The following is a 26,906-nucleotide window of genomic DNA, read 5'->3' on the forward strand; positions in this document are numbered from 1 at the left end:
AATTTAAGCTGATGTGAATTCAGTAAAATGGTTTAATTTTACTGTGATATGTAAAGTTTTGGGTGTTTTTTAATTAATATGTTGCTCTTCTATTATTCTATTGCACAGAAAAGTGTTTTTGCTTCGGTTAATCTCATCTCAGTGTGTTGTTTCACGTATATATTAGATCACACAGCTGTATATTTAATAGTATTAGTGCTTAGAGAGACAGAATTAGACTGAGCCGAGGCGGTGGAGAGAGGTCGGACAGAGGTTAACATCTGTCCAAGCTGACGGCGTCCGCAGAGAAACTCAGCCCAGCTCTTTAGAGACCTGCTGGGCTGAGCTTCACCTGGAGGACACCTGTTCACATCTACCTGCTGACCGCCGGCAGCAGCCTTCCCTTTGCCGGGCGGCTTTTTGCTACCGTTACAGTCCTTGTCCTTGGAGGGAGGGGGAGGGACGGGTTCCTCGGGAGGGGAGGGAGGCTGGGTGAGTAAAGAAACCACGTTTACACTTCATGAAATGACACAAAGACTAGAGGGTGGACAGAACAGAAAACAACGGGAAATGAACTAACGGGACAAAATGGTGAACAGAAGAATGATCGGAGCTTCTATCTAGGAGTCTAAAAGCTGGAAACTACACACTCTGGAGGGTATAAACTGGATTTGCACACAAATATAAATAAGTTTTCTTCATTTATTATTAAATGATAGGAGAGAGAAATCCAGTCTGCTCACACTCTGAGTCTAGCTATTAAAACAAATCTAATTTTAGGCAGCAAATATACATAAAAATGTCTGTTTCTGTGAGCAGCAGAGCAGCCCTACTAAAAGACAATGCTTAAAAACATCAGTCCAGTATCACTGATTGGACTCAGATAATTCTAATTGAAAAGGACCAGATTCATGGAAAACAAATGACTGCAGTGTACCGTAAAAATATATATCTGTATAAACCAAAATAAACAAACAAAATTTAAAAAAAAAAAAACAAACAAACATTGAAAATGTGGCAGCAAGGTGGCAATTAAGTTATTTTGACTTTACTATAAAAACTGTGAAAAAAAGATATCTGTAAAATAGTGACATTTTAAGCTGATTTAACCCTCCTGTTGTCTTCATTTACGGGCACCGAAAAATATTGTTTCCTTGTCTGAAAAAAATAATAATAATAACAAAAAAAAAAATCAGCAAAAAAATTCCCAAAATTTGTAAAATCTTCAGGAAGAAAATTACAATAATTCCTTAAAAGTTTCCCTTAAAAGTTGTATTTTAAAAAAAATCCCCCAAATTTAGCAAGTAAATGCTTGTAAATATTTTTTTAAAAGGAGTAAAAATCTTCAAAAAAAAATCTAAAAATATCTAAAAATAATTACATATATATCAGTAAAATTTCTAATATTTTCTTTAAGAACATTCACATAAAAATCAACCAAAATCCAGCGAAATTCGCTGGATTTTGGTTGATTTTTATGTGAATGTTCTTAAAGAAACATTTTAAACATTTCTTTTTTCCCCCCACCAAAAAATATTTTCCCAAAAATATTAAAAATCAGAAGTTTCATTATGAAGATATGTTTGTTCTATTCCCACATTTTCAAACTTTAAAACGGGTCAATTTGACCCGCAGGACGACACGAGGGTTAAATACAATTAAATGATTTTATTGTGCTGTGATGTGTTGCAAAGGAAAAAACAAACAGATTTTGGATCCAGCTTTGGTCTGTTTTTTGTTTTTACAGTCGACATGTAAATTAACATTTTGCTCTTCTATTCTCTTATTGCTCTGAAAATTCAACTGAAGGTGACAAAAAAAACGACTAAAACCTTCCTAAATTTAGACACCATGATTTTCACTTGTGCTGCAAATGTTTACCAGTTCCAAATATTTGATATTATTGGCCCTGAGAAGAAGAAAAAAAACACATCGATCAACCTCTATTTTCACCTGAGAGGTGGGAAAAAGGTGGGAATTATAGACTGTTAAAACTACGGTTCGGGGGCAGCCCAGTGTGTTCATTAAAAACACAAAAACAGAAGCAGACAGTCGTACCTTCTTAGCCGCTGCTCCTCCTCTGACTTTCTTCACTTCTGGTTTACTGTCGCTGTCGTCGCCGGCTGGCTGAGATCTGGAGGCTGCAGAGGACAGACGGACGGCAGATTATCTCCTGTTACTGATCAAACACTGACTGGACAGATTCTGAATTTTAAACAAGCCTGGAGGCATTTTGTTCAATTTGGACATTTTTTGAAATATTTTCAAACCCAAATTTCCAGACTGTTTCCAGTCATTTATGCAATTGTTTTGAGCCAATTTAGAAAGACATTTAGCTCTACAGGGAGCCAAAAAAGGCACTAAAACTGGTCAGTGTTCACGGCGTCCTACGCTGCATTTATTTTATTGATCCAGTAGGTTTGAGTTTCACTTCAGTCTCATCTCAGTTTTGTGTCCTTGTATCTCATTTGTGTTCTTATTTCTTGTTTTGCATCTTGTTTGTGTCATTTTGCATCTAGTTTTTGCTGCTTTGTTTCTTCTTTTTGCACATTTTTTGTCCATTTGTGTTGATTTCTGTCTTATTTTTTGTATCTTATTTATGTAATTTTGCATCTCTTTGTGGTGGTTTTGTCTCCACATTCTATCGATATGTAACTATTTCCATGTTTCCAGCCTCTACAGACCTTTTCTCTCTCCTCTGCTCATCATCTGTAGAAAGCGGTTTCTCCATGCTGAATGTATTTTCCAGCAATGTTCACGGCGTCCTACATTTCTGCTCTCCACCAGCTGTATCCTCCTCTACCGCCTCATAATTCTCCCCTTCATCATTAACATTCACACACCTGAAGCAGATCTGCTCGTCTCTGTGGATCCTTTCCCTCCTGCTTTGGCCGGCGCTGCAGGTTTGGCCGGCATCACCGCTCTGGCCTTCTCCAACATGCCCACTACCTGGTCCTTGGATGAAGGCTGGAGGGAGACGAGAGGACAGAAGACGTGAATGAAAAACCGCTGCTGCCTGCTGCCTAAACGCTGAAACGCTCCGTTAGCTTCAGTACTTTGAGCTTCCCGGTGGCCTTGTTCATCTTGTCGTAGCCCAGGTGCATCATGAAGGTGGGCAGAGCGTCCTGAGCCTTCTTCCTCACGTCTCCGTTGCGGTCCTCCAGACAGGCGTAGAGGTGAGGGATGCACAGCATCAGATCCCCGGGGACGGTCCTCAGGGTGGGCAGCTTCTCCGCCAACCAGCCCAGCAACTGCAGACGAAGAGACGTTGTGATTCAGCTCAGGAACACTTCAATCCGAATTTTATCTCCCTGAACCGGACAGTTAAAAGTCGACGCTCACCTCCTGTCTCAGGAATGGATTCTCCCTCTTCAGCTCCTCAGACAGATCCTCCCCCTCCAGCCACTCCTTCATCCCCGTCTGCTCCACCCAGGCCTGCAGCGTCGCCATGGCCGCCGTCCTCACATTCGGCTGCAGAAAGACAAAAACACACTTTCGTCAAATCCACACGGTTCGTTCTTCTCACATCTGTGTCATTAGTTAGACCCTTGGGAAAAACATGGGCTAAAATCCTTGATTATGCGAATAAATATGCGGGGTTTTTATGCCATTTTATGCAGGGAAATTGCGGAAAGTTGCAAAGTATGTGAATAGTTGTGAAATATGCAAAAAGATGCGAAATAAGAACTGAGAAAAAAAAAAGGTGATTCTTCTCCTACATCCTGTTACTGGGCTACCACTAAGTTGCTGTTTGAGTCCTTTATGTTCAGCAAACCTTTTGCTGTGCTTCGTCATGGAGAAGTGCTGCAACACGGCTGATTTTCTTCGGTGCTCCAGAACGATGTTGTACGGGGTGAAAAAAAGTTTCCCCCCACTTTGGTGCAGTAAATCTGGGTACTGTTTTGCCCGGTCTCTGGCTGAAATATTCGTAGGTAAATGTGATCTTTGAGCATTCGCCATTCTTGTTTTTCGTCTCCGAGCGCCGCATCAGCTCGTGCTTCTAGTGTGTGTGTGAATGCGTGAACTGATGACGTCAGGCCGGGCGTCACATAAAAACTCACAACTCCATTTATATCAGTTATAGTTTTCTCATTTTATGCGGAAATTGTGAAATCAAGCGGGACCCGCATATTTCTCTTTTTTTTCGTGGAAATAAGAGATTCTTGCAATTATGCGGCCTTTTGGGAAATAATTGACCCCCGCACAATCAGCGGCATTTTGGTGATTAATGTGGGAATTCATGCGATCGCATAATCGCGTTTTTCTGGAGGGTCTCATTAGTTTTCTTCACATGTCGTCATATCAAGTTCTTTGAATCATGTCGATGGTTCTTAATGTTTCTTATCAGTTCATTTTCCTGCATCTGTGACGGCTGATAACAAAAATCCGGTGAGTTTCTGGGCTTTATTTGTTCCCGTCACATTTTTCTTCGCTATCGACTCATCTTTCACTGCAACACAACGGCCTGTGCCTCTATGGAAACAGAATGAAGAAGAAGAGAGAACGAAGAATCTGTGCAGAATGACAGAAATTATAAGTTAAAGAAATCCAAGAACAAATATTCACATCTGTCCGCTTCTGGTCTCTAGACTCACATTTAGTCTAATTTAAAGATTTAGTTTCTCTAAAATAAACTAAAAATGTGTTTTGCATCTTAAACACAAACAGAAATGTGCCAAAGATGAAGGAAACGCTGATTTATGATTGTTAATTTGGTGTTTAAAAGACATGCATCTAGTAAAAACCAACAAAAGGCCTACAAGGATGAAATTTGTGAAATGGGCAGCAGACTCTTTTCCTCATCTCATTTTCACTCATTGTAGGTTAATTTTTTCACTACTATCTGAAGTCCTGAACCTCTCTTTAAACAGAACAACTATGAAGGAGAGAGAATGAAGAAATAATGTCTTCTGTGCAGCATGACAGTTATTATAAGATAAACCAAATAATGGCTCAACATACTGTAGATATTCAACTAGTTACTAAAACCACCATCCTCTGTATAAAGATGTTTCTCCATGCTGAATGCATCTTCCATCATCTTGCTCCTCTGTTCACCGTTTCAGAGCCATGCTGCTTTTATTTTATTCATCCAGTAGCTTTGATTTTCCTCTCATTCTCTGTGGAAACACTGTCTGCAGTTCAACCTGAAAACTCTCAGTTTTGGTCATGTGACTTGAAGGTTGCATCAAGGACCAGAGAACTTAATTATTTATCAATAGAATCTAATGAAAATGTAGCATTTGAAATGCAACACGCAGAATAAAGTGATTTTGGAGAAATTTTACGCCTCGATTTATTTTTATTTTCCCCACAGAACCACACATCAAACATGATAGATTCAAGGACCGATTGCTTTTTTTCTTCTTCTACAGATTCTGGCTGATGAGCAGCATCATTTTGAGCAGGTTTTGGGGTTCAGACGGTGATAATAAATGGATGCAAACTGCTGAATATATGGATATAAACTACATTTTATGCTCTCCGTTTCTTCACCAGCTGGTGTTTCTAGTATATTTGGCTCTGATGAATCTTTTTTCCAGTATTTCTTTCTACAAAAACTCAATTTCTTACCCATAACTTCATGAAATCTACTTTTTTTTTTATAAATCAGTTTATCTACAAAGGGACCATGTACAATATTAAACATAAATGTTTCCATTTGACGCATTGTACCAGAGTTAGCTTTAAGCTAATTTCCATCTGCAGTCCCTTGTGAATTTTGGAATCATTCAGCAGAAATGAAAGGCTGCTTTTAATGTTAATATGTGCTCTGATAAATGAAGAAGCACAGTTTGCATAGATTTGTGTTGCTGATGTAAATACCTTGCTGTCTCCCAGAACAGTGATAACGGGGATTCCTAAAGCTTTAACGTGCTGCTTCAGTCCAGGTCCCATCGCTGTCGCCAGCTGCTGCAGAATAGTCAGAGTCTGCTGCACCTGGAGGCCACAAAACAAACAATATTAGATCTTCTTGTTGTAAGAAGCAGCTCTCAACTCCAATGTTTCTCCAACTTTGGTCGACTAAAAGCACCAATATGTTATAAACACGTTTAATAAGACAGCTAGTGCCTCATATTTTGCCAGGTTGGTGTAAGTCATTGCTCTTCAACAGTCAGCAGCAGCAGAACTCACCAGGATCTTGTTGGAGTCGTTGAGTCGTCCTTTCAGGGCTAGAGGAAGCTCTCCGATGTTCGGCGTGATGAATTTGGCCTCTGAGATGATGCCGACCACTTCATCCAGACCTTCCTTCCTGATCTTCCAGTTCTTGTCCTCGATCTTAGACACCAGGTCGGAGGTGATCTTGTCGCTAGGAGAGGAGAGGGAAGGAGATATTAAAAGTCGTCAGCGTAAATAAGTATCTTCCTCACTTATTTTTAAACAGAAAAACAAAGTTGGTCAGCTTAAATAAATGCTGTACGATCTGGAAATGCCCCAGTGCGACGTTTCAGGGTTTGTTGAGGCTGATATTAGTAAGATAACAGAAGATACCTTTATGTTCATCAATGTTTAGTGTGAAAACTGTAAGGAGAAAGTTTGCATATTGAGGAAATTATATTCTTTGTACCATCTCTCATCAGCTGCTGCAAAATTGCACTGCCTTCAACTCATTTAGAAGAGGTTTTTAAGTTTAACCTTTTCATAAGTTTCCTGTTTGTACTTCTTAAAAGCAGTCACAGCACTCTTTAGCGACAGTAAGAGAAGGACGTGGGTTTGGTGTTCCCTCAGAAAACTGACGTTGTAGTTATTTTGGTGGGATATTTGCATGCGAGGAGACAAGAACTGTAATTAAAACATTTGTTCCACGGTAAAACCAGCAGCGTTGCCTGACTGCAAGATCCAATCCCTGTGCAAACTGTGAAATTTTCAGTGTGCTTAGAGGTTGTTGGTTTCCTGTGGTGAAGGAAATGGAAACAGATCGCAGAATGTCAACTGAAATGATCTGGTGAGTCAGACTACCATCTATCCATGGTTTCTCATGAGGAACCTGGAATCAAAGCATTTGTAGACCCGAGTGTGTTTGGTTACCCGACATCTGTTCGGGGCAGCAGGTCCATGATGTCCTGTCCTCCGCCATCTTCATCCTGCTCCTCTCCGTCATCACCGTCCTCTTCTGCTGCTGATGACTTCTTGGTGGATCTGATTGGAGCTGGTGGAGACTGACCCTGCATCTGTTTGAATAAAAGAAAAAAAAAAAAAGTTTCTTATTTTACCTGCACATGTTGAGAAGACCCAGTGGTGAGAAGATTGAGAGGTTTACGGCAGTCTGTACCTTCTCAAACTCTGCGTCGATCTGAGCGAGCAGCGCCGGCTTCTCGTCCTCGAAGAACATCCTCAGAGGAGCTCCCATGTAGAGGTACATGACTCCCAGCAGGGTGATGGCTGCCGTCCGGACCGCCGGGTTGGTCGCCCCCAGAGCCGTCTTCACGTTGTTGATGAAACCCTTCACGTTGATCCTGCACAGGTCAGAGGGTTACAGAAGCTTTTAAACTGCTGCAGCAGGTTTAGGCTGCATTTCAAAGCGCAGACTAACAACTACTACAGCGGTCCTTTTTAAAGACATACACTGCCGTTCAAAGGTTTGGGGTCACTTAGAAATGTCCTTATTTTCGAAAAAAAAAGCATCTTTTTTCAATAAAGACAGCATTAAATGAGTCATAAATCCAGTTTAGACATTGTTAATGTGGTAAATGACTATTCTATCAGGAAACAGCTGATTTTTAATGGAATATCTCCATAGGGGTACAGAGGAACATTTCCAGCAACCATCACTCCTGTGTTCTAATGCTACATTGTGTTAGCTAATGCTGTTGAAAGGCTCATTGATGGTTAGAAAACCCTTGTGCAGTTATGTTAGCACATGGATAAAAGTGGGAGTTTTCATGGAAAACATGGAATTGTCTGGATGACCCCAAACTTCTGCATGGCAGCGTACAGACCGCATACAAACCATTTCATGCAGTATGAATACAACTCTGACAAACTACTTACATATAATATTGCACTTTAAACTTTAATCATGTAGGGTAAAATGAAATGCTGTCTGTTTGAGTGACCTCTACACCTCAAACTTGTTTATAGTCGCGTGAAACATGAAATATGCGACACTGAAGAAGCTTGTGGGTCAGAAAAGCATGCTGGCTTCAAACTGGACATAACACGATATTCTGGTCCTTTTAGCATACTACATTTGACGTTCTATGTAGCGGGACACTAAACAGTCTTTTTCTTCAGCCAAATGATTTTCTCTACAGCAGCGCCCTCTGGTGTGTGGAGGCCAGCATCTACAGCTTGCTTCCAAGTCTTTGTTACACAAATGCAGCTTTCACAATATCTAACAGCTTGTCAGCTATAAATATATGAAATTATACGTTTATAACTGTTGTTTTCTAATTAAAATAAAGTCCCTTCCGTTTTAATCACAGCTGAGTGCATAATGTGCACAATAAACCCACATTAAGATAAATAGTCAAATGTTTTTGAAGATTTTTTTCCCCTCAAACTAAAAATATAGATACTGTAGGCCCAAAACACATGGACTAGATTATTATAAACACTTACATGAAGGAAATATCACTGTTTCCCCTTTCTAAGGTATTTCATTCCCTGACATCATCCTAAATGATCCTACAGGTCAGAGCAGGTTACCACCTTTGGTCTCCTTTAACCTCTAATATGGTCTTCCAACAAGCAGACGCTGCAGGAGGAAGACATGCCAGGACGCTCTGCTCTGGTCAAGGTTGGATATTGTTCATTCTGGTGTGACTAAGCGGACGAATTGTTTCCATATTGGCCTGTAATCTAAATCTGACCTTCTCCCAACTACAATATATACCCGAAGGTCAGAGAGAATCCTCAGAACTGATGCTGGCGTTGCCTTCATGAACTGCTTCCTTAAATCATCTGAGTCTGCAGTGTCTCTCTGTGTCTGCCTCCTCAACAGCTTCTTTAATGCAGAAGGTTAAAATCAGGGCAGGATTTTACCCAGCAAAGCCGAACTCCTTCATGGCATTAGCCAGCCAGTTGAGCGTCTCTGCCTGGTTTTTGGGATTCTTCTGTGAGAACGCCATCGACACAACCTGACAAAAAGACAGCTCCCGTTAATACTGTACACCCACCATCATTAACATCAGGCCTGCTGATGAGTCTGTGTGATTAGAAGCGAGTTAGAACCTGTTCTGCAGTCCACGGCAGCGAGCAGGCCTCTCCGATAGCCGTCAGTCCTTCTTTGGCGTTTCCGCCACACTTGATGTCTCCGACTTTATCCACCAAACCCTCCAAAACCAACAAGGCCGACGTCTTGGAAAACTGTCCTCTCTGGGCGATTAGAGCCACGATGTGCAGCTTCATCTGCATCACCTGCACAGAGAGAGAGAAGGCCACATCATTAGAACAGATTCCGTTTTACTGACCGCTCTTTAATCGACCTGGAAACCCGCTTCATACTTCCATCATTAAGGCTGATAAACGACGAATTTATGCTCTGAGGAATCAAGCAGCAAAGACAGAACTACCAAGCTTGGTTCATTTTCACCCTCAAAGTAATTTTAACCTTATTTACCTCCAGCTGTTCTTGTTTTAGTGGATATGCTTACTTTTATCTGCTTTAAATGTTTCATTAATTTACCAACCGTTTCCGTTGCTACATCTATTAAAAGTTCTTATCCAAGTTGTTTATTTGTGACATCTTTTACTTATTATCGTATTCAGTAAATAAGGCCTCAAACCTCAGTGGACTCTGACCTCAGATAAAAATTGAACACACGCTGTTGTTTTAAATCTGTTTGCGACTTAAAAATAGTGAATCAATGCTTCCTGTAGGTGTAAGTCCAGTGCAGAAAAACAAACTTCACCCATCATTACAGAGATTCTTCTCTTTGTGATGCATCAAATTCTGACAATTTAAAAACAAAACAAGTCTGAAAGTCTTTGTGTGTTGGTTGCAAACTATAATTTAATACTTAGAGCTGTAATGAACCAAATAAAAACATGGTGGACTATTGATTATCATTCCATCATTTAGAGGCAAGAGCATCTCGTTTCTATAAACTGTGCGTCCTCATTTCCTCGATGTTCGGTGTGAAAAACTAATACATGAGTGAGGCAAACATGGACAAAGTACGGAAGCATTTAAAGTCTGGATGTGATGTTCTATCATGATATTATATGAGCTGGAATGGATCCGTTACCTGGAAGTTGGTCTCCTTCCAGCCTGGTTTCTTGGCCAACATCCTGACTAAAGCCTGGCAGGGCATCACCGCCTTATCCATGGTCTCAACCGCCTGCAAACAAACTCACAAATTAACATTCCTGTGCATCACTGTTAAAACGGGCAGCAACATGTCACCGTTATCCTCAGACTTTAACATGCAACTTTTAATTCTTCAATTTGGACAACTCTGAAACGTCATGGAAAAACTTTAAATAGCAACTCCAGCACCAAGTAGGATGGTGAGTAACGATTGTTTTCACACAGAAGGTGACGCAAAACTACTACAAGGAGATGGGAAATGAGCAGAAACAGACACATAAGGGTCTAAAAGAGACAAATTGACTGCAAAGAGACACAAAATGTACACAAGGAGACATGAAACAATGACAAAGAGATGCAAAATGACACAAAACAACTAAAAACAGGCACAAAAAGACAAAAAAATACCACAAAAAGACAGAAAACAACCATAAATAGATTAAAAATCACCTAAAAGCGATGCAAAATGACCACAAACGAATGTAAAAAAGCAGGAATTTCTTATTGGAATACTATTTTCTTTGTAATATTTCAATATAAATAATGAAAAATGCTCCACATATGAGTTTAATTTCATATCGCTTCAGCGTCAGTTTTCGTCTTGTGAGAATTGTTGCAGCTGAATTTTTAAACTAATTAAATCCATTAATGTTATTGATGCTCCGTAAACAAACGGCAGAAACACTTTACCCGCTGGAACTCCTCCATGCTGGCCAGTCTCTCCTTCCAGTTGGCCGAGTCGAGCTGCTGCAGACAGGCGGCAGGAAGTACACGTGCAGCCAGGTCCTCACACACCTCCATCTGACACAATGACAGCAAAACACAACATGTAAGTAAGCAGAAACAACAACAACATGTAAGTAAGCAGAAACAACAGCAACATGTAAGTAAGCAGAAACAACAACAACAACACAACATGTAAGTAAGCAGAAACAACAACAACACAACATGTAAGTAAGTAGAAACAACAACAACAACAACATGTAAGTAAGCAGAAACAACAGCAACAACACAACATGTAAGTAAGCAGAAACAACAACAGCTAGGATTCAAATGAAGCAGAAATAATTCAGAGAAGTTACAAAACTTGATTTTAAAGAACTCCATATGTCCCATAATGAAGGAGGCATTACATTAGTTTCAGACCAAAACAATGTGAAATTATTACTAATCCAAGGAACGCAGCGGAGTTATGTGACGATCAGTGTATGTTTTTCTGTCTGATATCAACATTACTCAAAAACAGACAAACAGATTTGGATGAAATGTTCAGAGAAGGTCAGAAATGACACAAGGACCAAGTGATTAGATTTTAGCAGTGATGCGGCTTACAGTCTTGATCCATGGATTTGTTAAAGATTTCTGTGTCATTGTGAGATAGCAGCACGGCGTCACTGTAACCATGACAACAAGTGAACACTACATCAGCTGCCTGCTGACGATGACATGACTGTGATCCTACTAGGGCTGGACCCGAATATTTGGTGGTGATGGTGGTATCCAAATATGTATTTTGAGATCTGAACATTCAGAGGTTAGCAGGTTAAAAGATCTTTGTGGCATTGAAAACTCTGTCTTCAAGCTCAACTAAACCCCCTCTAATTTGCCAACATTGTTATATTTTCACATTTTCACAAAGAAATCCAGGAGACGAAGCTCAGCAGGTGGCTTCACTAGAGGAGAATTGATCAAATATCTACAATTCTCATTTCCTTATCAGCTTGAGCTGTAAGATGGCATTAAGTTACTTCTCTTATTAAACAGAGACACTAGTAATGTGGTGTGTTGTAGTGCTCAGCTTTCACCAGCAGAGGTCAGTCATGATGCATGTTGTTGCTGAGATGAGAGGAAAGGTAAACACTGAAGAGGATAGAGGAGGGTTGATCTGGTTAGACTATAGAAAATAAAAATATTTCTAACAGAGGAAGTTGAAACAGAACTTCCTGTACGGGCGGTTTGAGACAAAAGTCAGGATTTCTACAGTTGCAACAGTGCAGTCATCTGGAAAAAAAAACAAAAAACAACATCTTCACCACTAGGAGTTTTCAGTTACATCAGAGGCTGAACTACGAAGCGAGATCAGTGGGTTAGCGAGGTATTTTGAGCTAAGAGTCAGAGTTTTCATTGTCACGAAGGTGGCTTTCTTTTAACCTGGCTAGATCTCCATGGCAACTATGCTGTGGCGCCAACCCAAGTCGTTTCCTTATGTTTATTTATGAGAGATACAGATTCTCAGCGGAGGGAAAATGCTTTATCTGTAAACCTGTTCAGCTTTGTTGCTAAAACCACTGAAAGAAGTCATGTAGTGTCAGTATTCGTCGCGTTGCCATGGGAACCTGACATGTATTCGTTTGGTGGTGCAGAAATTGTATAAATATGCATTTATGTTTGCTCCATTTAAACTGCTGGTACTGCAGCTGACAGAACACTGATTAGTCTACTTGTATTTAAAGAGAATATCGAGTCGTTAACTTTAGTTTCACTTTGATTTGGCCACAAATTAAAGTGACTTTCTGCATTGTGAGACAGTGTCAGACCTACGTGCACTGTAATACAATGTTGTGTGTAAATACATGAAGTTCAGTAGTTTTATTGTGCAGCCGTCAGAAATAATCTACTGCACTGATCGATAAAATGAACACATTACAGACGTTTAACAGTTTTCTACCAGCATTCCTGTCTTGCGTTGCTTTTTACCATCATATATTTTTATATTCCTCATTATTCTCCATTAAAACAACTTGTTGATTAACCCTCCTGTTGTCCTCATTTACAGGCACCAAAAAATATTGTTTCCTTTTCTGGGGAAAAAAAAAAGAACAAACAAAAAACCCCCGAAAAATTCAGAAAGAAAATTCTACAAGTTTCTGAAAATTTGCAAAACCTTCAGGAAGAAAATTCTAATAATTCCTTAAAAGTTTTATTTAAAAAAAAAAAAAAAAAAAAAAAACACCTAAATTTGGCAAGAAAATTCTTGTAAATATTTTCAAAAAATGATTAAAAATCTTGCAAGAAAAATGCTAAAAATATCTGCAGTGATTCCATATTTATCAGTATAATTTCTAATATTTTCTTGAAGAACATTCACATAAAAATCAACCAAAATCCAGCGAAAGTCGCTGGATTTTGGTTGGTTTTTATGTGAATGTTCTTCAGAAACATTTAAAATTTCTCTTTTTCCACCAAAAAATGTTCAAAGATTTCCCTGAAATGTTGAAAATCACTGTGAAAATATATATTTTTTCCCCAACTTTAAACCGGGTCAGTTTTGACCTGCAGGACGACACGAGGGTTAAAGCTTCTCATGGACAACGCCTGGCTATGTTGAACTTCTCTGGACTCAGACTCACCGCCAGCTCCGTCTCTGCCACTTCTTTACTGTCTGCAGCTTTCTTTGCTTTCCCTCCAGCTGCAGACGCTGGTTTTCCTTTCTTGGGTGGACCCGCCGACGCCTGCAGAGAAGAAAACGCTTCAGTACGACACAATATCGCCTCATCTTTTCATGTATTTTCTGGACTGCTGTAACCACCTTGCTGGCAGCAGCCGTGGTCTTCCTGGGTGGAGCTGAGGATTTCGGTGGAGCTTCAGCAGCAGCTTTAGCGGCTGGTTTCTTCTCCGCCGCTCCTCCACCTCCTCCTCCTCCTCCTCCAGCACCCTTCCTCCCTCCAGGTAGCTCCACTTTATCAGCGCACTCTTTAATCTGCAGTGAATTAGTTAAACAGTTAATTACATTAAAGTCAGCAGAATTCTCCAGGTCAGAGTTCATCCTCCTCCTGATTCGTACCTTGTCCAGTTTGAGTTTATCCAAATCTGCCAGAAACGGGTTCACGGCTTTCTCTCCCACCACCTTCATGGCCGTCCCCAGAGCCTCGAAGGCGGCGTCGCGAACCTCCGGAGCCGAATCGTTCACTTGCTGAAGGAGCAAAGGAGAAAAGGAAGATTTAATGTTGCTATGACATCCTATATTCCTGTAATGATGTGTCTGCATGGAGCAACACTGAACAGTTCTGTGTCACTTTCTTTGTATTTTTTTTTTTTTAACCACAAACTCAATTTTAACATCAGTATCAGAGTCGTTGCTTCACTAAAAGCAACTAATGAGTTCATCTTGTCCAGTTTTATCAAAAAGGGAAAGATAAGGAGCTGCATTGATGATTATTTTACACATTCATTGATTAGCTGCTTGGTCTAGAAAGCGTTAGAATACGTGCAAGATTACAAATGTCTTGTTTTGTCTACAGTTTAACCCTTTAAGCTTCAGTCAATTCCAGCCGTTTTCAGTACAAAAAAATCGCTAATATTCTATTTTTAAATAAAAAAAATTACGAAAAATACGGGGAATATTGGACGGGCATCGCGAGGTGCATTTCCTTGAAAATGACCGATTCGGGGATTTTATACCGACTTCAGGACATGTTTTGGACAAAATAGTTTACTGGCTTGTGTCATCTGGATGTAAAAGGTTGGATTATGGCCGTTTTTTGTGGAATCTTTTTTTTGTGTATAATAATGAACCCGGAAATGTGAGTCGCGCTGTGTGCTTTGAAGCCGTGTATAGAGAACGGATGGATGAATATTTGTTTTTGTCGGACAAATGTGTTTTTCTCACCCGCTGTGGTAATCGCATCTGAAAGTGGTTTATACCGGCAGATTCATGAGAATCTAAGCTTTCCATCGGCGTATAGTGTTTGTATAATCGCGTTTGCAGCCGTCGGACATTCTTGAAATTCCTATGCAAATTAGTAGGTGTACCGCCGGCGGTACACTGAAGCTTAAAGGGTTAAAAGATACTTAGTTTACTGTGATTCACTGCAAAAAACAAATTCCATTAAAAAAAAAGGGGTGAAAAGTGTAGCAGGAGAAATATATTTAAAAATTGAACGACGAGAAAATAAGCAGGTATCTGAAATAATGATATTTGAAGCCGATTTAAATGTTACAGCTACACACTGTCACAGAACAGATCACTGCTTGTAAAAACATTTGGTTTTGATGAAGATGTTATTTATAGTTTTGCTTGTTTTCCGTTGACAGTCAACATGTAAATAATCTTTGTATTTGCAAAATAATGCAAAGTTTTTAATGGAACAGATTAAAAAAAATGATTTGCAAATTTTGTAGTCCTTAGTGTACTTTTTTGTTAAATAAAGGCAAATATTGATAAAGAAAATGCTTTTGCTGGTTTAAATACAGTAAAACTTTATGGTCAAAGGTTTCAGAACAACTTCACATTTCCATAAACAGATTTTTGATGACATTCAAATCTATAGTTTGTTTAATTTATGCATTTGTTTATATACTTAATGTGTCAATATCTTTTCTGTGATTTCTTCAATTTTATTTTCAAACATTGCAAAACAACAACTTGTGCTTTATAAAACAGTTTTTTGAACATTTTACTGTTATTTTCACAGATTTATTTTTCTTAACATGCAAATTAATATGTATTAATATCTTTTTCTTGACTTTACTAAATAATATCTGTAATTTAACAACACACGGAACAATCTATGACTAAAGTATATTTTTCCACAAAAAAAAAAAACTACAGTTAAAAACAGTTATTTTTAGATTTTTATGTAGAGGAAGAAAGACAGCAGAAAAAAAAAAAAATCACTTTCTCACTAAAGCAGTTCCTCAAATGGATTAATTCACTATTATAAAAGTTGCAGATTAATGTCAAACTTGACAACTAATTAATAAATCATTGCAGCTCTGATTGTTATTGTAAAATAAACAGGAAAAAATGTAATATTTTCACACATTTTCATGAGGGAGTAGCCTGAAGGAACGTTTAGCCACTTCCACTGATTAAATATCTGTACACCAAAACAAATATGCACGTCTATTTAACACATTATGTTTTCAGATGGAATTCACTGCATTAATGTAGAATTTTACTGCTGTAATTTCACCAATATTAGGGAGTGTTATTACAGATATCCCTATAAAACTGGCGTCTTTGCTGGTTTTTCATTAGATGAGACCTTCTTTAACCGCAGGTCACTGATTTAGTCACTGACAATTGATGGACTGATAGTTGCAGCTTTAATTGTAGCCCACCTTGATGAGAGCAGCGCACAACGGCTTGAGGACGCTCTTGGGCAGCGTGGCCTGAGTGCAGTGTCTGAAGGACCGAGCCAGAAACAGGGAGGCCTGCTGCTTAATGGACGGGTTCTTGTTGTCCATCACCCCCAGGACGTCCTCCGACAGGTTCTGGAGAGTCGTCTGGGAAAGAGAAACGGGCATTAAACGTGACATCGGATACAGCGCAGAAAGAATTATCAGTCCATCTATCTGTCCGGCGTAGATCAGGATGTGGTCTGAAACACATTAGAGTGGGTAGAGTGCTCCATAAAGAAGAGCAGTTATCAAGTTAGGAGCAGCAAACAGACTGGAAGTGCAGATAAAACACACTTTGGTGGAAAATGCATCCTTTTCTGGACTTGTTTTCATCAGTATTTTTTATTGTTTCCCCACATTTCTTTGGATAACCTAAGAAGAGCGGCTTGCATGCTAATAGAAATGAAAGCATGAGGTGTGTACTTACAGTGAGGAAGATGGCATCGATGGCTTCCTGCAGAGCCTGGACCACCTGAGGCTTCTTCTCCTTGAACTTCTCTAGAATGGTGGGAACCACCTAAAACACACCAATGTCCATTTAAATAAAAGATGTGTTCTTGTAGCCGGTACTGGTTAAGTTACAGCCAGTAAGGCCAGTACTGCTCCATTTTTTAGTTCACATCAGCAGCATTCTGACTGGAGAAGATGTTTTGGGGAAGTTTTTGATTTACTTTTCAGCTTCATTATATATAAAAAAGATTGTTTATGTAGCAGTACAAAAAATTTCCTGAAAAATTTGAGACATTTTGTTTTCTTCTTGCTCTGGTAAGGGTCATTTCATCCCAAATCATGAAATATTTAAAGCAATTACTGCTTAACCAATTTTATGAATGCAAAAATCTGCACCTATCCACATTACTACCAGATATTCTATTTTACATTTGCACATTTCTAAAATAGTCTGATTGTGTGAATGGCCCAACAAGACAGTACAATGACAATACAAGGAATTCTATTCTTTTTTAGCTTAATACATGTAATCCTTCCTGGGATAAAAGTTTAGGTTCCCTCACTAGTCGAATTCTGAATTATCAGTTTGTTTTTGTTCATAAGCTCAAAGATGGCATTCGTCGGGACAGCTTCGGTCTTTTCTCATATTTAAACTCACCCATAATCAGATTATTTGATCTGCTTGTCCAATACTGCAGATTCTAAATCAATAACATATCGAAAAATAGTAACGAAAATTTCAGGTTTTTGTCTTTAACAGTTCCTGAGATATTGTTGTTCAAACAGCCTCAAATTTCAAAGCGCAAAAAATGTGCTGAAAGTGGGACAACGGGAAACTTTTGATATACAGCAGGTCCTCTGTTTATGACGTTCTTGACCTACGGCGTTTTGTGGTTACGTCGCTATCTTCCATAAATTTATTAAGAAAGTCTTGTTCCATCATTCCGACGTTAAAAAAAATTTCGTGTGGGAACTAGCTGGCGAGCGGAGCGGACGAATACATCATCACACGGTGCTACATGAGGAAGACGGCTTTGTTTACGTCACTGGTTCTACTCCACATTGGACTGCGCTGCCTCTCCAGAACCTTCTGCAGGTTCTACCTCTCCAACCTCCTCCCTCAGTAGTCTGGTATACGCCCGTCTCTCCTCTCTGCAACGCCCAGTGAGCAAGTCAACCACAGGGGTAAAGGAAAGGAATTATTCTCTTTTTCTAAATGTATTTTTATTACTGTACAGTGATTTATGTCCTAGATTATGATTTTAACAGAGTGTTAGCGTAGATGAGTGACATAAGTACTTATGTGGGTTCCAACTTATGGCAAAAATCGCGTTACTGCTGTAGGAACGGAATTCCGGCGTAGGCTGAAACTCCTCTGTATTAAGCTAAAATTTTACAGCTACTATTTCAAATATCCATATTTTACGATAAAAGAAGTTTCCGGTAAATCAGAGGTGGTTGAGCAAATGTTTCCTAATGTTTATAGATGGAATCATCCATAAAAAGGCTCCTTTAACTTACCTGTCCTGCGTAACTTCCAAACTTCTTCCTGAGTCCAGCAGCCAGTCCAGCCAGACATTTAGCCGCCATTGACACCAGCATCACGTTGGCGTCTTTACCTACGACCTGCGACCAGAACGACAAAACGGTCAGTACCAAATTTTATTTAGCACAAAAAAACGTCATCTGGAAGCTTTTTCCATGCGAGTGAGAGGAGCATTTTGTACCTTCTTCAGGGCTCTAACGAGGTCTCCGTAGTCTCCGTTCTCCAGTTTGAGGTTCTTGGTTAAGGCCTCGATGGCCTCCAGAGCTTCTTTTCTTTCCTGCCACTTTTTAGCTTCCTGCAGGAACAAAGTACAAACGTAAATTCTTACACGGTACACTTAATTCTCAAGTAATTTTTCACGCTTTCACCAGGAATAATTACAACTGACATGATCTCTGCTGCTCCTCCTTTAATTCAAACCCTGTCTGTGGTTGTGTCCTTGTATTTTAAAGTGAGTTTCAACTATTTTGTGTGAAAATCTGATGGAAACCTTTTAATTCAAACATACAGGCCTGGTTGGAGAGCTGCAGCATTTAAGCTCACCAATAAGCTGCTGTATTGTCAACTACAGGAAGGCAGTGCTGCTAGTTTGGTTCATGCTTTACATTAAAAGCAGCTGAAAGTTGTACTAGCAGCTCCAGTTTGTGACGTAGTCATGGATGTACAGATGAGCATCACCGTGTTACTATAAAACTGAAAGAGAACCGAAAAATGTGAAGATTTTCTGTCGTTTTCTCCAAGATTTCTAAGCAGATTTAATGTTTGTTTTCTCTCGGTGTCTTGTAATCGTCCAGCATCAAAACTTGGGCTTTCCAGAGACTAGAGGGAACATTTTTATCCCCCTCCTGCATGTGTAACACTAATCCTGTCCAAGTGGGTCATGACTCATTCATAATCTCCATTCAGACACATCAGAGGCTGTCTGAGGTGACGTTTGAGGACTAAACTTACTATTTTCTCGTAGAAGTCTTTGGGCATCTTGGACAGAATCTCCACAGCTTCCAGCAACTCGTACGGATCGACTGCTGCTGCCGTTTCCTCCTCCTCGTCTCCTGCAGGAGCAACAGGAAGAGGTCATTCTGGAGTTCCTTAACTTCAAATTAAAAAGCTGCTCGCCGCCCAGGTAAACCTACCTTCAGACTGGTCTCCTCCTTGTGCTTGTTGCTGCTCGAACTTTGCCTTCAGGTCCTGCTGCGATCGCAGGAACCGGGTCTGTTTGGGAGGAGATGACGGCAGCTTCACCCACTCCTCCTCCAGCTCCTTCAGCTGCAGGGACAAACGGGTTTAGTTTGACTGGACTGAAGCCGAGAGGTAAAGGTTTGTAAGGGGACATCTCACCTGTACAGAGTTGATGTTCTGCAGCGGCGGCCTCAGAGCGTCTCTGATCCATTTGTAGATTTCTACAGCGAGCTGCTTGGCCTCTTCTCTCACCGCCTTCTCTCTGGACTCAAACTGTTTGGGTAAAACCTTCACAACCGGCTTCAACGTCACTATTTTAGAGCCAAACTCACTGTGGGGAGACGGAGAGGTGACGGCTGGTTAGTGTCAGTGATGGGAGATAAACTGAGATGTTGGACCGAGAAGAACCAGCAAGAACCAGCGTGAAGCTTGAAGTCAGAACTGAAAGCAAACAACTGTTGTTAAAGAAGCGGATCATGCCGTTCTACCAGTCTTTCTCTACAAAGTCATTGCACAGCTTAAGCCCCTGTAAGAAGGGCTATGCATCCTTGTTATTACTTCTCCAAAAAAAACAAGCCAAAACATCACTATTGTCTCTATTCTGGCATCTTTTTTTAGCTATAAAATGTAAAGACGGAAAGATTTTTAGCTTTCTGACACGTGGTGCTGTCAAGTAAATTAACCAAAAATGAGCTTAAAATGGTAATAGTTCAGCTAAATCTTCTTGTTATATCAAAGAAGGTGTTTCCACTAAATAAATTCTGTAAAAAAGAAAAAATTCTGCAGTCCTCGCTGCAACCAAGGAGCCGTAACTGACTCGGCTGCGACGGACAGTGAAGTAACAAAACTTATTTTGGGATGAGCTGCAGGCTGCATTTACACGAAGCAAACGGGAGACGAGTATTGAAAAAATACAAGTAGTTAAATATCTACAGTACGTGGAGCCTCTATTTCAAGACTGCCGTTATTATTTCTATATAAATAAACAACAAATGCTGCAGTTCATTTAGGCCAGCACTGTTCCCGGTAGAGTGTTCATTTACAGATAACCTGCAGATTTCAAGATATTTTCTGTCTGCAACACGTCTTTTTCAGGCTAATGGACACAAAAAAAATAAAAAAAAATACACATTTAGGTGTTTGTTTTACTGCACTTCATATATTTGTATCTGTAGTTTTCAAGCACATTGCATATTTTACACCATATTCTATGTAAACTGGTACTCACTCAGGTGAATCATTTGCACATTCCTATTGATTTTTAATCACTTAAAATTGCTTCATTTGCTGTTTGACTAATAATGCTTGATTTCACTGAAAATCTTTTGGTCCTTTTAAAAAAAATAAAAATAAAAAATCTGCACTCATTAACATTTACTGTAATGCTCCAAATCACAAACCTATTTAAAACTAAAACGGATTCAGATTCTGACATCTAAAATCATTTTTATATCTTATAATCTCATCCTACAATCTCCACTTCAGCAGCACTTATATCTACAAACTTTCCACATTTATTCCTCTCTCCATTCTTGCGGGGTTCTTTTGTTGTTTTGGGGGTATTTTACAGAGGATTTTGCTAAATTAAAACATTTTTCATTCTTTCTGTGTGGCCCGGTAGTGGAAACGACTTCAGCAACTTGTGCAAAGGATAAATTATGAAACACACAGAGTCAACGTCCACGAAGAACAACCGACCTGAGAGCCCTCCTGAGCGTCTCGAGGCAGGCCACCACTATCTTGGGGTTCTTGTTGTCGAGTCCTTTGAGCAGCTCGTCCTGAACCACCTCGGCCTTCTCGATCTCGATGTACATGAGGCAGATGTCGGAGCCGAGCTCTTTGGCCCGGGCCTTGGGCTGGTTGAACACTTTGGTCACCACTCCAGATACCACCTCGCCCGTCGTCCTGCGGGAAAACACAGCATGTCAGAACAACCGAGGCTGCTGAGTGGAGTCTTTACGTGGCATTATTAGACGATAAGCAAGACGGAATATCACCAGGATCGATCTTTGAAGGGCAACTCCACCCTCAGATTCTGGTCATTTGTTGAAAGAAAAAACTTTCATAGCAGCTTCAGAAAGCTCCTCCACGCAAGAAAAATTCAGATTTGCATGAGCTGCTGGCTAACGTTACTTACTTTCCGGCCGCGTGTGCGTTTTCGATGAAGGCCAGCGCCGCCTCCAAACCTTTCAGCTGAGCCACGGCATTAGAGTCTGTGACAAACTTCTTTATGAGCCCCAGGTATTTCCCCCACTCTGGACTCTTCTCGTCTTCTATCCTCTGGAACAACTTCAGAGCTTCTTCGTAACCGTTCAGTCGGGCTTTCCACACCTGGAGAAGACACGGACAGAAGTTCAGTTAAGAAAGAGGCAAAAATTAAACATGACATGGCACAAGAATGAGGCAAAAACAGCCAAAATAATGGAAATTAACACAAAAATGACCAGAATTCCATGTAAAATAACCAAAATGAGACAAAAATGAGTATGACGACACAAAATTGAGGCAAAGACAGCCAAAATAGTGTAAACAGATGCTAAATTGATCAAAATTTGATATAAAAATGACCAAAATAAGGCAAAAAATAAGAATTGAAATGATGTAAACTGATGCTAAAACGACCAAAAAGAGACAAGAGTCACTATGACATGAAAAAATTGAGGCAAAAATGTGCAAAATAATGTAAATTGTCACAGAAATGACCAAAATCAGATGTAAAACAACCAAATGAGACAAAAATCAATATGATGAGATGCAAAATAGAGGCAACAACAGGCAAAATAACGTAACTTGACGCTAAAAATCACTAGATTTTGATGTAAATAACCAAAATGAGACAAAAATAAATATGATACACCACAAAATTGAGGCAAAAACAGCCAAAACTTTATAAATTGACACAAAAACAACCAAAATTATATGTAAAATAGCCAAAACGAGACAAAAATTAATATATGACAGAAAATTGAGGCAAAAAGAGTCAAAACCATGTAAATTGATGGCAAAATGACCAAAATTTGATGTAAAAATCAACATGATACGACAAGATTGAGTCAAAATAATGTAAATTGACACAGAAATGACCAAAATAAGATGTAAAATTACCAAAATGACAAAAATAAATATGACACGACCCAAAATTTAGGCAAACGCAGCCACAATAATGTAAAATGAGAAAAACAATTATGACACGAAAGACACAAACATGTAGAGCTCTCCAGAGCTGCTGCGAGGAGATGGAGGTCTGGATAACAGACAGGAGAGGTGACCCACATTCACAAAAGCCAGACGTCTGTTCAACAACTAATTTGTCCTCGTGGGCTCATTTGTGACCTTTAGAAAGCCGGACTGCAAAGATCCGCAGCGACATCTCCGCCCACGTCAAACACTTCAAAGCCAGTATTAATAAGGCCCAGTTTAAGTTGTGGTTTGATGGTGCACACATCAAAAAAGGGCTTTGATTGGGTGACAAAAAAAAAAAGTTGGTAAATGAGCAGCGAGGCAGGAAGTGGAGTTCAGCCTGTGGTCAGTGTTCTTGTTATTCTGGTTCAACAATGATCCGGCAGCAGAGACTAAAATTAACTGTGGTGAGCTCAGGAAGGAGAAAAACAAAACCTGCTGGGAGGATTTAGTTCTCTAATACGCCAATGATCATTTTTGTACTTAAAGTGTAGCATCCTTGTTAATTTAACTGTTATTTCATGTGTCGAAACTAATTCTGGCCGTTTATTTAAATCTTTAAAACTTCCTGACCACCCAGAGAAAACAAATATCAGAGTGTTTTTACTTAGAACAAACAGCTGCCGGTTAATTTTCCACTGGAATGAGTATCGATTAATTGTTTCAGCTCCAATAACAGCATCAATGAAGGCTGGGGGGATCAAACACATGGCCTGTGGCCCATAACCGGCCTCCAGAGGGTCCATTCCGGCCTGATTTTGTAAAGAGTAAAAATTCCAGAGAAGACGTTAACTGCAGATTTTAAATTAGTAAAACTATAGCTTTAAAAATCACTTCTGGACCAGGACAAGCTGTTTTGATCATAAAGTAAAATGCTAGATTGTACATTGTACTTTTGTCATATTTGTAATATTTTGTCTTTTTTCCTCTGATTTGTCTCATTTGTTTCATGTTTTTGTCTTGATTGTGTCATTCAAGTTATTTTTGTCAGTTTTTTGGTCCATATTTTTGTCACTTTGGTCAAATTTTTGTCTCTTTTTTGTTTTGTTTCATGTCATCTGTCTATTTTTTGTTGTTTTATCATTTTCTAATATTTTGCCTTGTTTTCTGTCTTTTTTTCGTCTGAATTTTATCATTTGTCTCATGTTTTTGTTGTTTTGTGTTTCCTTTTTGTCTCGCTTGTGTTTTTTGTTTATTTTTATCATTTTGTGTTTCCCTTTGTTCATTGGTTTGTTTCTCATTTTTGTCATTTTGTCCCATTTGAGTTTATTTTTAGAAAAACAAATTAAAAATTAGGAGTTGTGGTTATTTATAGTTTATTATGCTGTGATTTTATTGGTCACTTGAGAGGAAATTGGGCCGAATGTGGCCCCTGAACTAAAATGAGTATGACACTCCTGGTTTAGAGTCGTTTCCTGTGCGGTTGCATACATTAAAAAAAAAAAAAAAAAAAAAAAAAAAGAAGAAGAAGCACATTTTGCATTGTATTGAACTGGGAGAGCAGCATTTGCTTTTTTTATGCAAATACACAAGAAATGACAAGAAATTAGTGGGAAAAAAGCACATTTCTGGGAACAGTACGAATCAAAATGAGCCAATAAATAATAAAAGGACGTTTCTACCAGTTTAATAGAGTCTAATAGTTTCTGAACAACAATAGAGGTCAGAAGAATAGCTCTGAGACTATCCCTGTTAGAAGCATTTCACTGCTGGGTTGGGTCTTTCTGTGGCATTATTAGACAGAATATCAACAGGTTCCATCTTTAAAGGGCAACTCCACCCTCAAATTCTGGTAATTTTCCTTTGTTGAAAGCAAAAAGCACTTTGACAGGCACCGAAAACTCCTCCATGAAGGAAAAAGCCTCCCTTCTATAAGCATTGTGTGTATGCAGCAAAATTTAAATAAAAGTTTACACTGAAGAACATTCAGTTGATTAATCTAGTGTTAAAAAAACGGCATAATTTTAAGCGTGACATCAAACTATGGGAATTTATCACAGTATTTGAGCTTTACGTCTTTACAGAAGGTGTTTTAGATTTAGAACCCATCCATTTTACACAAGTTTGACAGACATAAACCCCAATTTTCATCATTTTAGTCACCTAAACAGGGCCACACACCACCAGAGCCATTTTTTTGTGCATCACCTCCCTTTTACGTGCAGAGAGTTTGTATTACAAGCCTACTTGATGCAAAACCAAACACCAGAATTAACCGATGAATCACGTGACGCTGTTACGCCGTTTTGCTGACATTATTATTAAGACTGATGTCCTGGATTACAGGGTCCTGCTAAGACTTTATCAGTTTAATCCCAAACTTTAAGCCTTGCGGGGACGAGGATCCAAACAAACGGGGTAAGCAAGTTTGGAAGAAGCTAATCAGGCGGAAAACTGTTTGCACTGGTTTAATCCCTCGTGTCCGCGGGGTGCGGCTCAGTCGGTCTGCGGTATTTCAGTGTCCGTCTGCTCTGAGAATACTGTTCAGCTGTTTTGTCGATATTCACAGTATACCGAGACACATCTGCAGCTGGTTTTTACTTGAATAAGATGGCGTCTCACTTTAAATGTTGGTACAGCTGCGGAACGAATCCATCGTCACAATAAAATGATGATCTCTGCTGCTCAACACCTCACAAAATTGAGGCAAAAAGAGCCAAAATAATGTAAATTGATGCTAAATTGACCCAAATTAGATGCAAAATTACCAAAATAAGACAAAAATAAATAGGACATGACACAAAACAGCCAAAATAATTTAAATTGATGCTAAAATGACCAAAATATATGTAAAATAGCTAAAATTAGAAATGTCATAACAGAATATAGACGCAAAAAGAGCCAAAATAATGTAAATAGATGCTAAAATGACCAAAATTAGATACAAAATTACCAAAATAAGACAAAAAAAATGTGATATGGCACAAAATTGAGGCAAAAACTGCCAGAATAATGCAAAAAATAGCCAACATTTGATGTAAAATTACCAATATGAAAAAAACAAATAGAATATGACACAAAACTGAGACAAAAACAGCCAAAATAATGTAAACTGACACAAAATGACCAAAATCATATGTAAAATAGCCAAAATGAGAGAATTAGAAATGTCATAACAGAAAATTGAGGCAAAATAAGCCAAAATAAGGTAAATTGATGCTAAAATGACCAAAATTAGATACAAAATTACCAAAATGAGACAAATAAATATGACACAAAGTTAGTATGTAAAGTAAATTTAATGCTTCCGAGACAAAAAAGGACTATATATGCCGGTATCATCTCCAGCACAAGAAAACAACGCTGATGGTAACTTAACACCAACAGACCTGAAACAACCAGTTGTTTGACAGGAAAATAACAAGCAAACAACGATTCATTTTTTGAGCAAAATAGTGGGAAAAAAAAGCAAAGATTTACTGCTTTTCTGAGTCATACATCACTGTGTGAACTAAATATTTGATGCTCTCATGCTCAGAAATGTCTCCATTTGTTTCTAAAGTTTCAGAGACCGAATGATTACTCAAAATTTAAAAATCCAAAACAAAAACAACCACTAGCTGCAGCCTTGGGTGCACAGTGTTACAAAGGAACATTTCCAGCAACCATCACTCCTGTGTTCTAATGCTACATTGTGTTAGCTAATGGTGCTGAAAGGCTCATTGATGATTAGAAAACCCTTGTGCAGTTATGTTAGCACATGAATAAAAGTGTGAGTTTTCATGGAAAACATGAAACCGTCTGGGTCAGGAGGGGCACATTCTTGCTAAACTTTTAAACAAGTTGAAACAACGTGTAAGAAAAGAGCAGTTTAGTCAAAATCTTTAGCATCCGTTGAGGTTTGATTTTAAGGAAACTTTATTAAATGACAAACATTCGCTCACCTTGTGTTCACATTTCTGGTCGATGGGAAGCTTCATCCACTCGCTATCGTCCCCCATGGTGGCTGGTCGGGGGCTGGGCTTCCCCAAAGGTACTCAGCTGGAAAACAACAACACAAAAAAATTAACATTGGGTGCATTTCCTCTGTGTTTGTTTACTGCTTTAACCTGCAGCTTCATCAGAAAAACCGGCTGTTCAGCAGAAGACTTCAGCTGTGGAGATTCAACGACAAGCAGCAAATAATTACAACTTCTGTTGAGGTAAACAAACGACTGGTCCAAACTGCGAGAGGTGCAACTTTAAACACGTCAACAA

General features: G+C 39.2%; 1 protein-coding gene across 4 annotated transcripts in view; it reads right to left on the reverse strand.

Moving 5' to 3' along the window:
- Positions 1–26,906, reverse strand: part of ckap5 (cytoskeleton associated protein 5) — a 53,287-nt gene that overhangs the window by 15,582 nt on the left and 10,799 nt on the right. For 3 of the 4 annotated variants that reach the window (XM_022215490.2, XM_022215492.2, XM_022215491.2), the window contains exons 2-27: positions 26,594–26,690; positions 21,667–21,860; positions 21,228–21,434; positions 19,689–19,860; positions 19,484–19,616; positions 19,302–19,402; positions 18,532–18,645; positions 18,326–18,430; positions 16,782–16,871; positions 16,295–16,459; positions 14,016–14,144; positions 13,761–13,931; positions 13,582–13,683; positions 10,922–11,032; positions 10,170–10,262; positions 9,154–9,339; positions 8,965–9,059; positions 7,253–7,436; positions 7,009–7,151; positions 6,115–6,289; positions 5,806–5,919; positions 3,322–3,450; positions 3,036–3,230; positions 2,823–2,946; positions 2,038–2,120; positions 357–467 (exon numbers count right to left, since the gene is read on the reverse strand). In XM_022215490.2, coding sequence (XP_022071182.2) covers positions 357–467; positions 2,038–2,120; positions 2,823–2,946; positions 3,036–3,230; positions 3,322–3,450; positions 5,806–5,919; positions 6,115–6,289; positions 7,009–7,151; positions 7,253–7,436; positions 8,965–9,059; positions 9,154–9,339; positions 10,170–10,262; positions 10,922–11,032; positions 13,582–13,683; positions 13,761–13,931; positions 14,016–14,144; positions 16,295–16,459; positions 16,782–16,871; positions 18,326–18,430; positions 18,532–18,645; positions 19,302–19,402; positions 19,484–19,616; positions 19,689–19,860; positions 21,228–21,434; positions 21,667–21,860; positions 26,594–26,650 — 3,483 coding nt within the window. In that variant the 5' untranslated portion in view covers positions 26,651–26,690. The remainder of the gene's footprint in view (positions 1–356; positions 468–2,037; positions 2,121–2,822; positions 2,947–3,035; positions 3,231–3,321; positions 3,451–5,805; positions 5,920–6,114; positions 6,290–7,008; positions 7,152–7,252; positions 7,437–8,964; positions 9,060–9,153; positions 9,340–10,169; positions 10,263–10,921; positions 11,033–13,581; positions 13,684–13,760; positions 13,932–14,015; positions 14,145–16,294; positions 16,460–16,781; positions 16,872–18,325; positions 18,431–18,531; positions 18,646–19,301; positions 19,403–19,483; positions 19,617–19,688; positions 19,861–21,227; positions 21,435–21,666; positions 21,861–26,593; positions 26,691–26,906) is intronic. The other variant, XM_022215495.2, reaches the window with a different exon arrangement.

Source organism: Acanthochromis polyacanthus, chromosome 8, assembly GCF_021347895.1.
Source record: "Acanthochromis polyacanthus isolate Apoly-LR-REF ecotype Palm Island chromosome 8, KAUST_Apoly_ChrSc, whole genome shotgun sequence".
NCBI lineage: Eukaryota > Metazoa > Chordata > Actinopteri > Pomacentridae > Acanthochromis > Acanthochromis polyacanthus.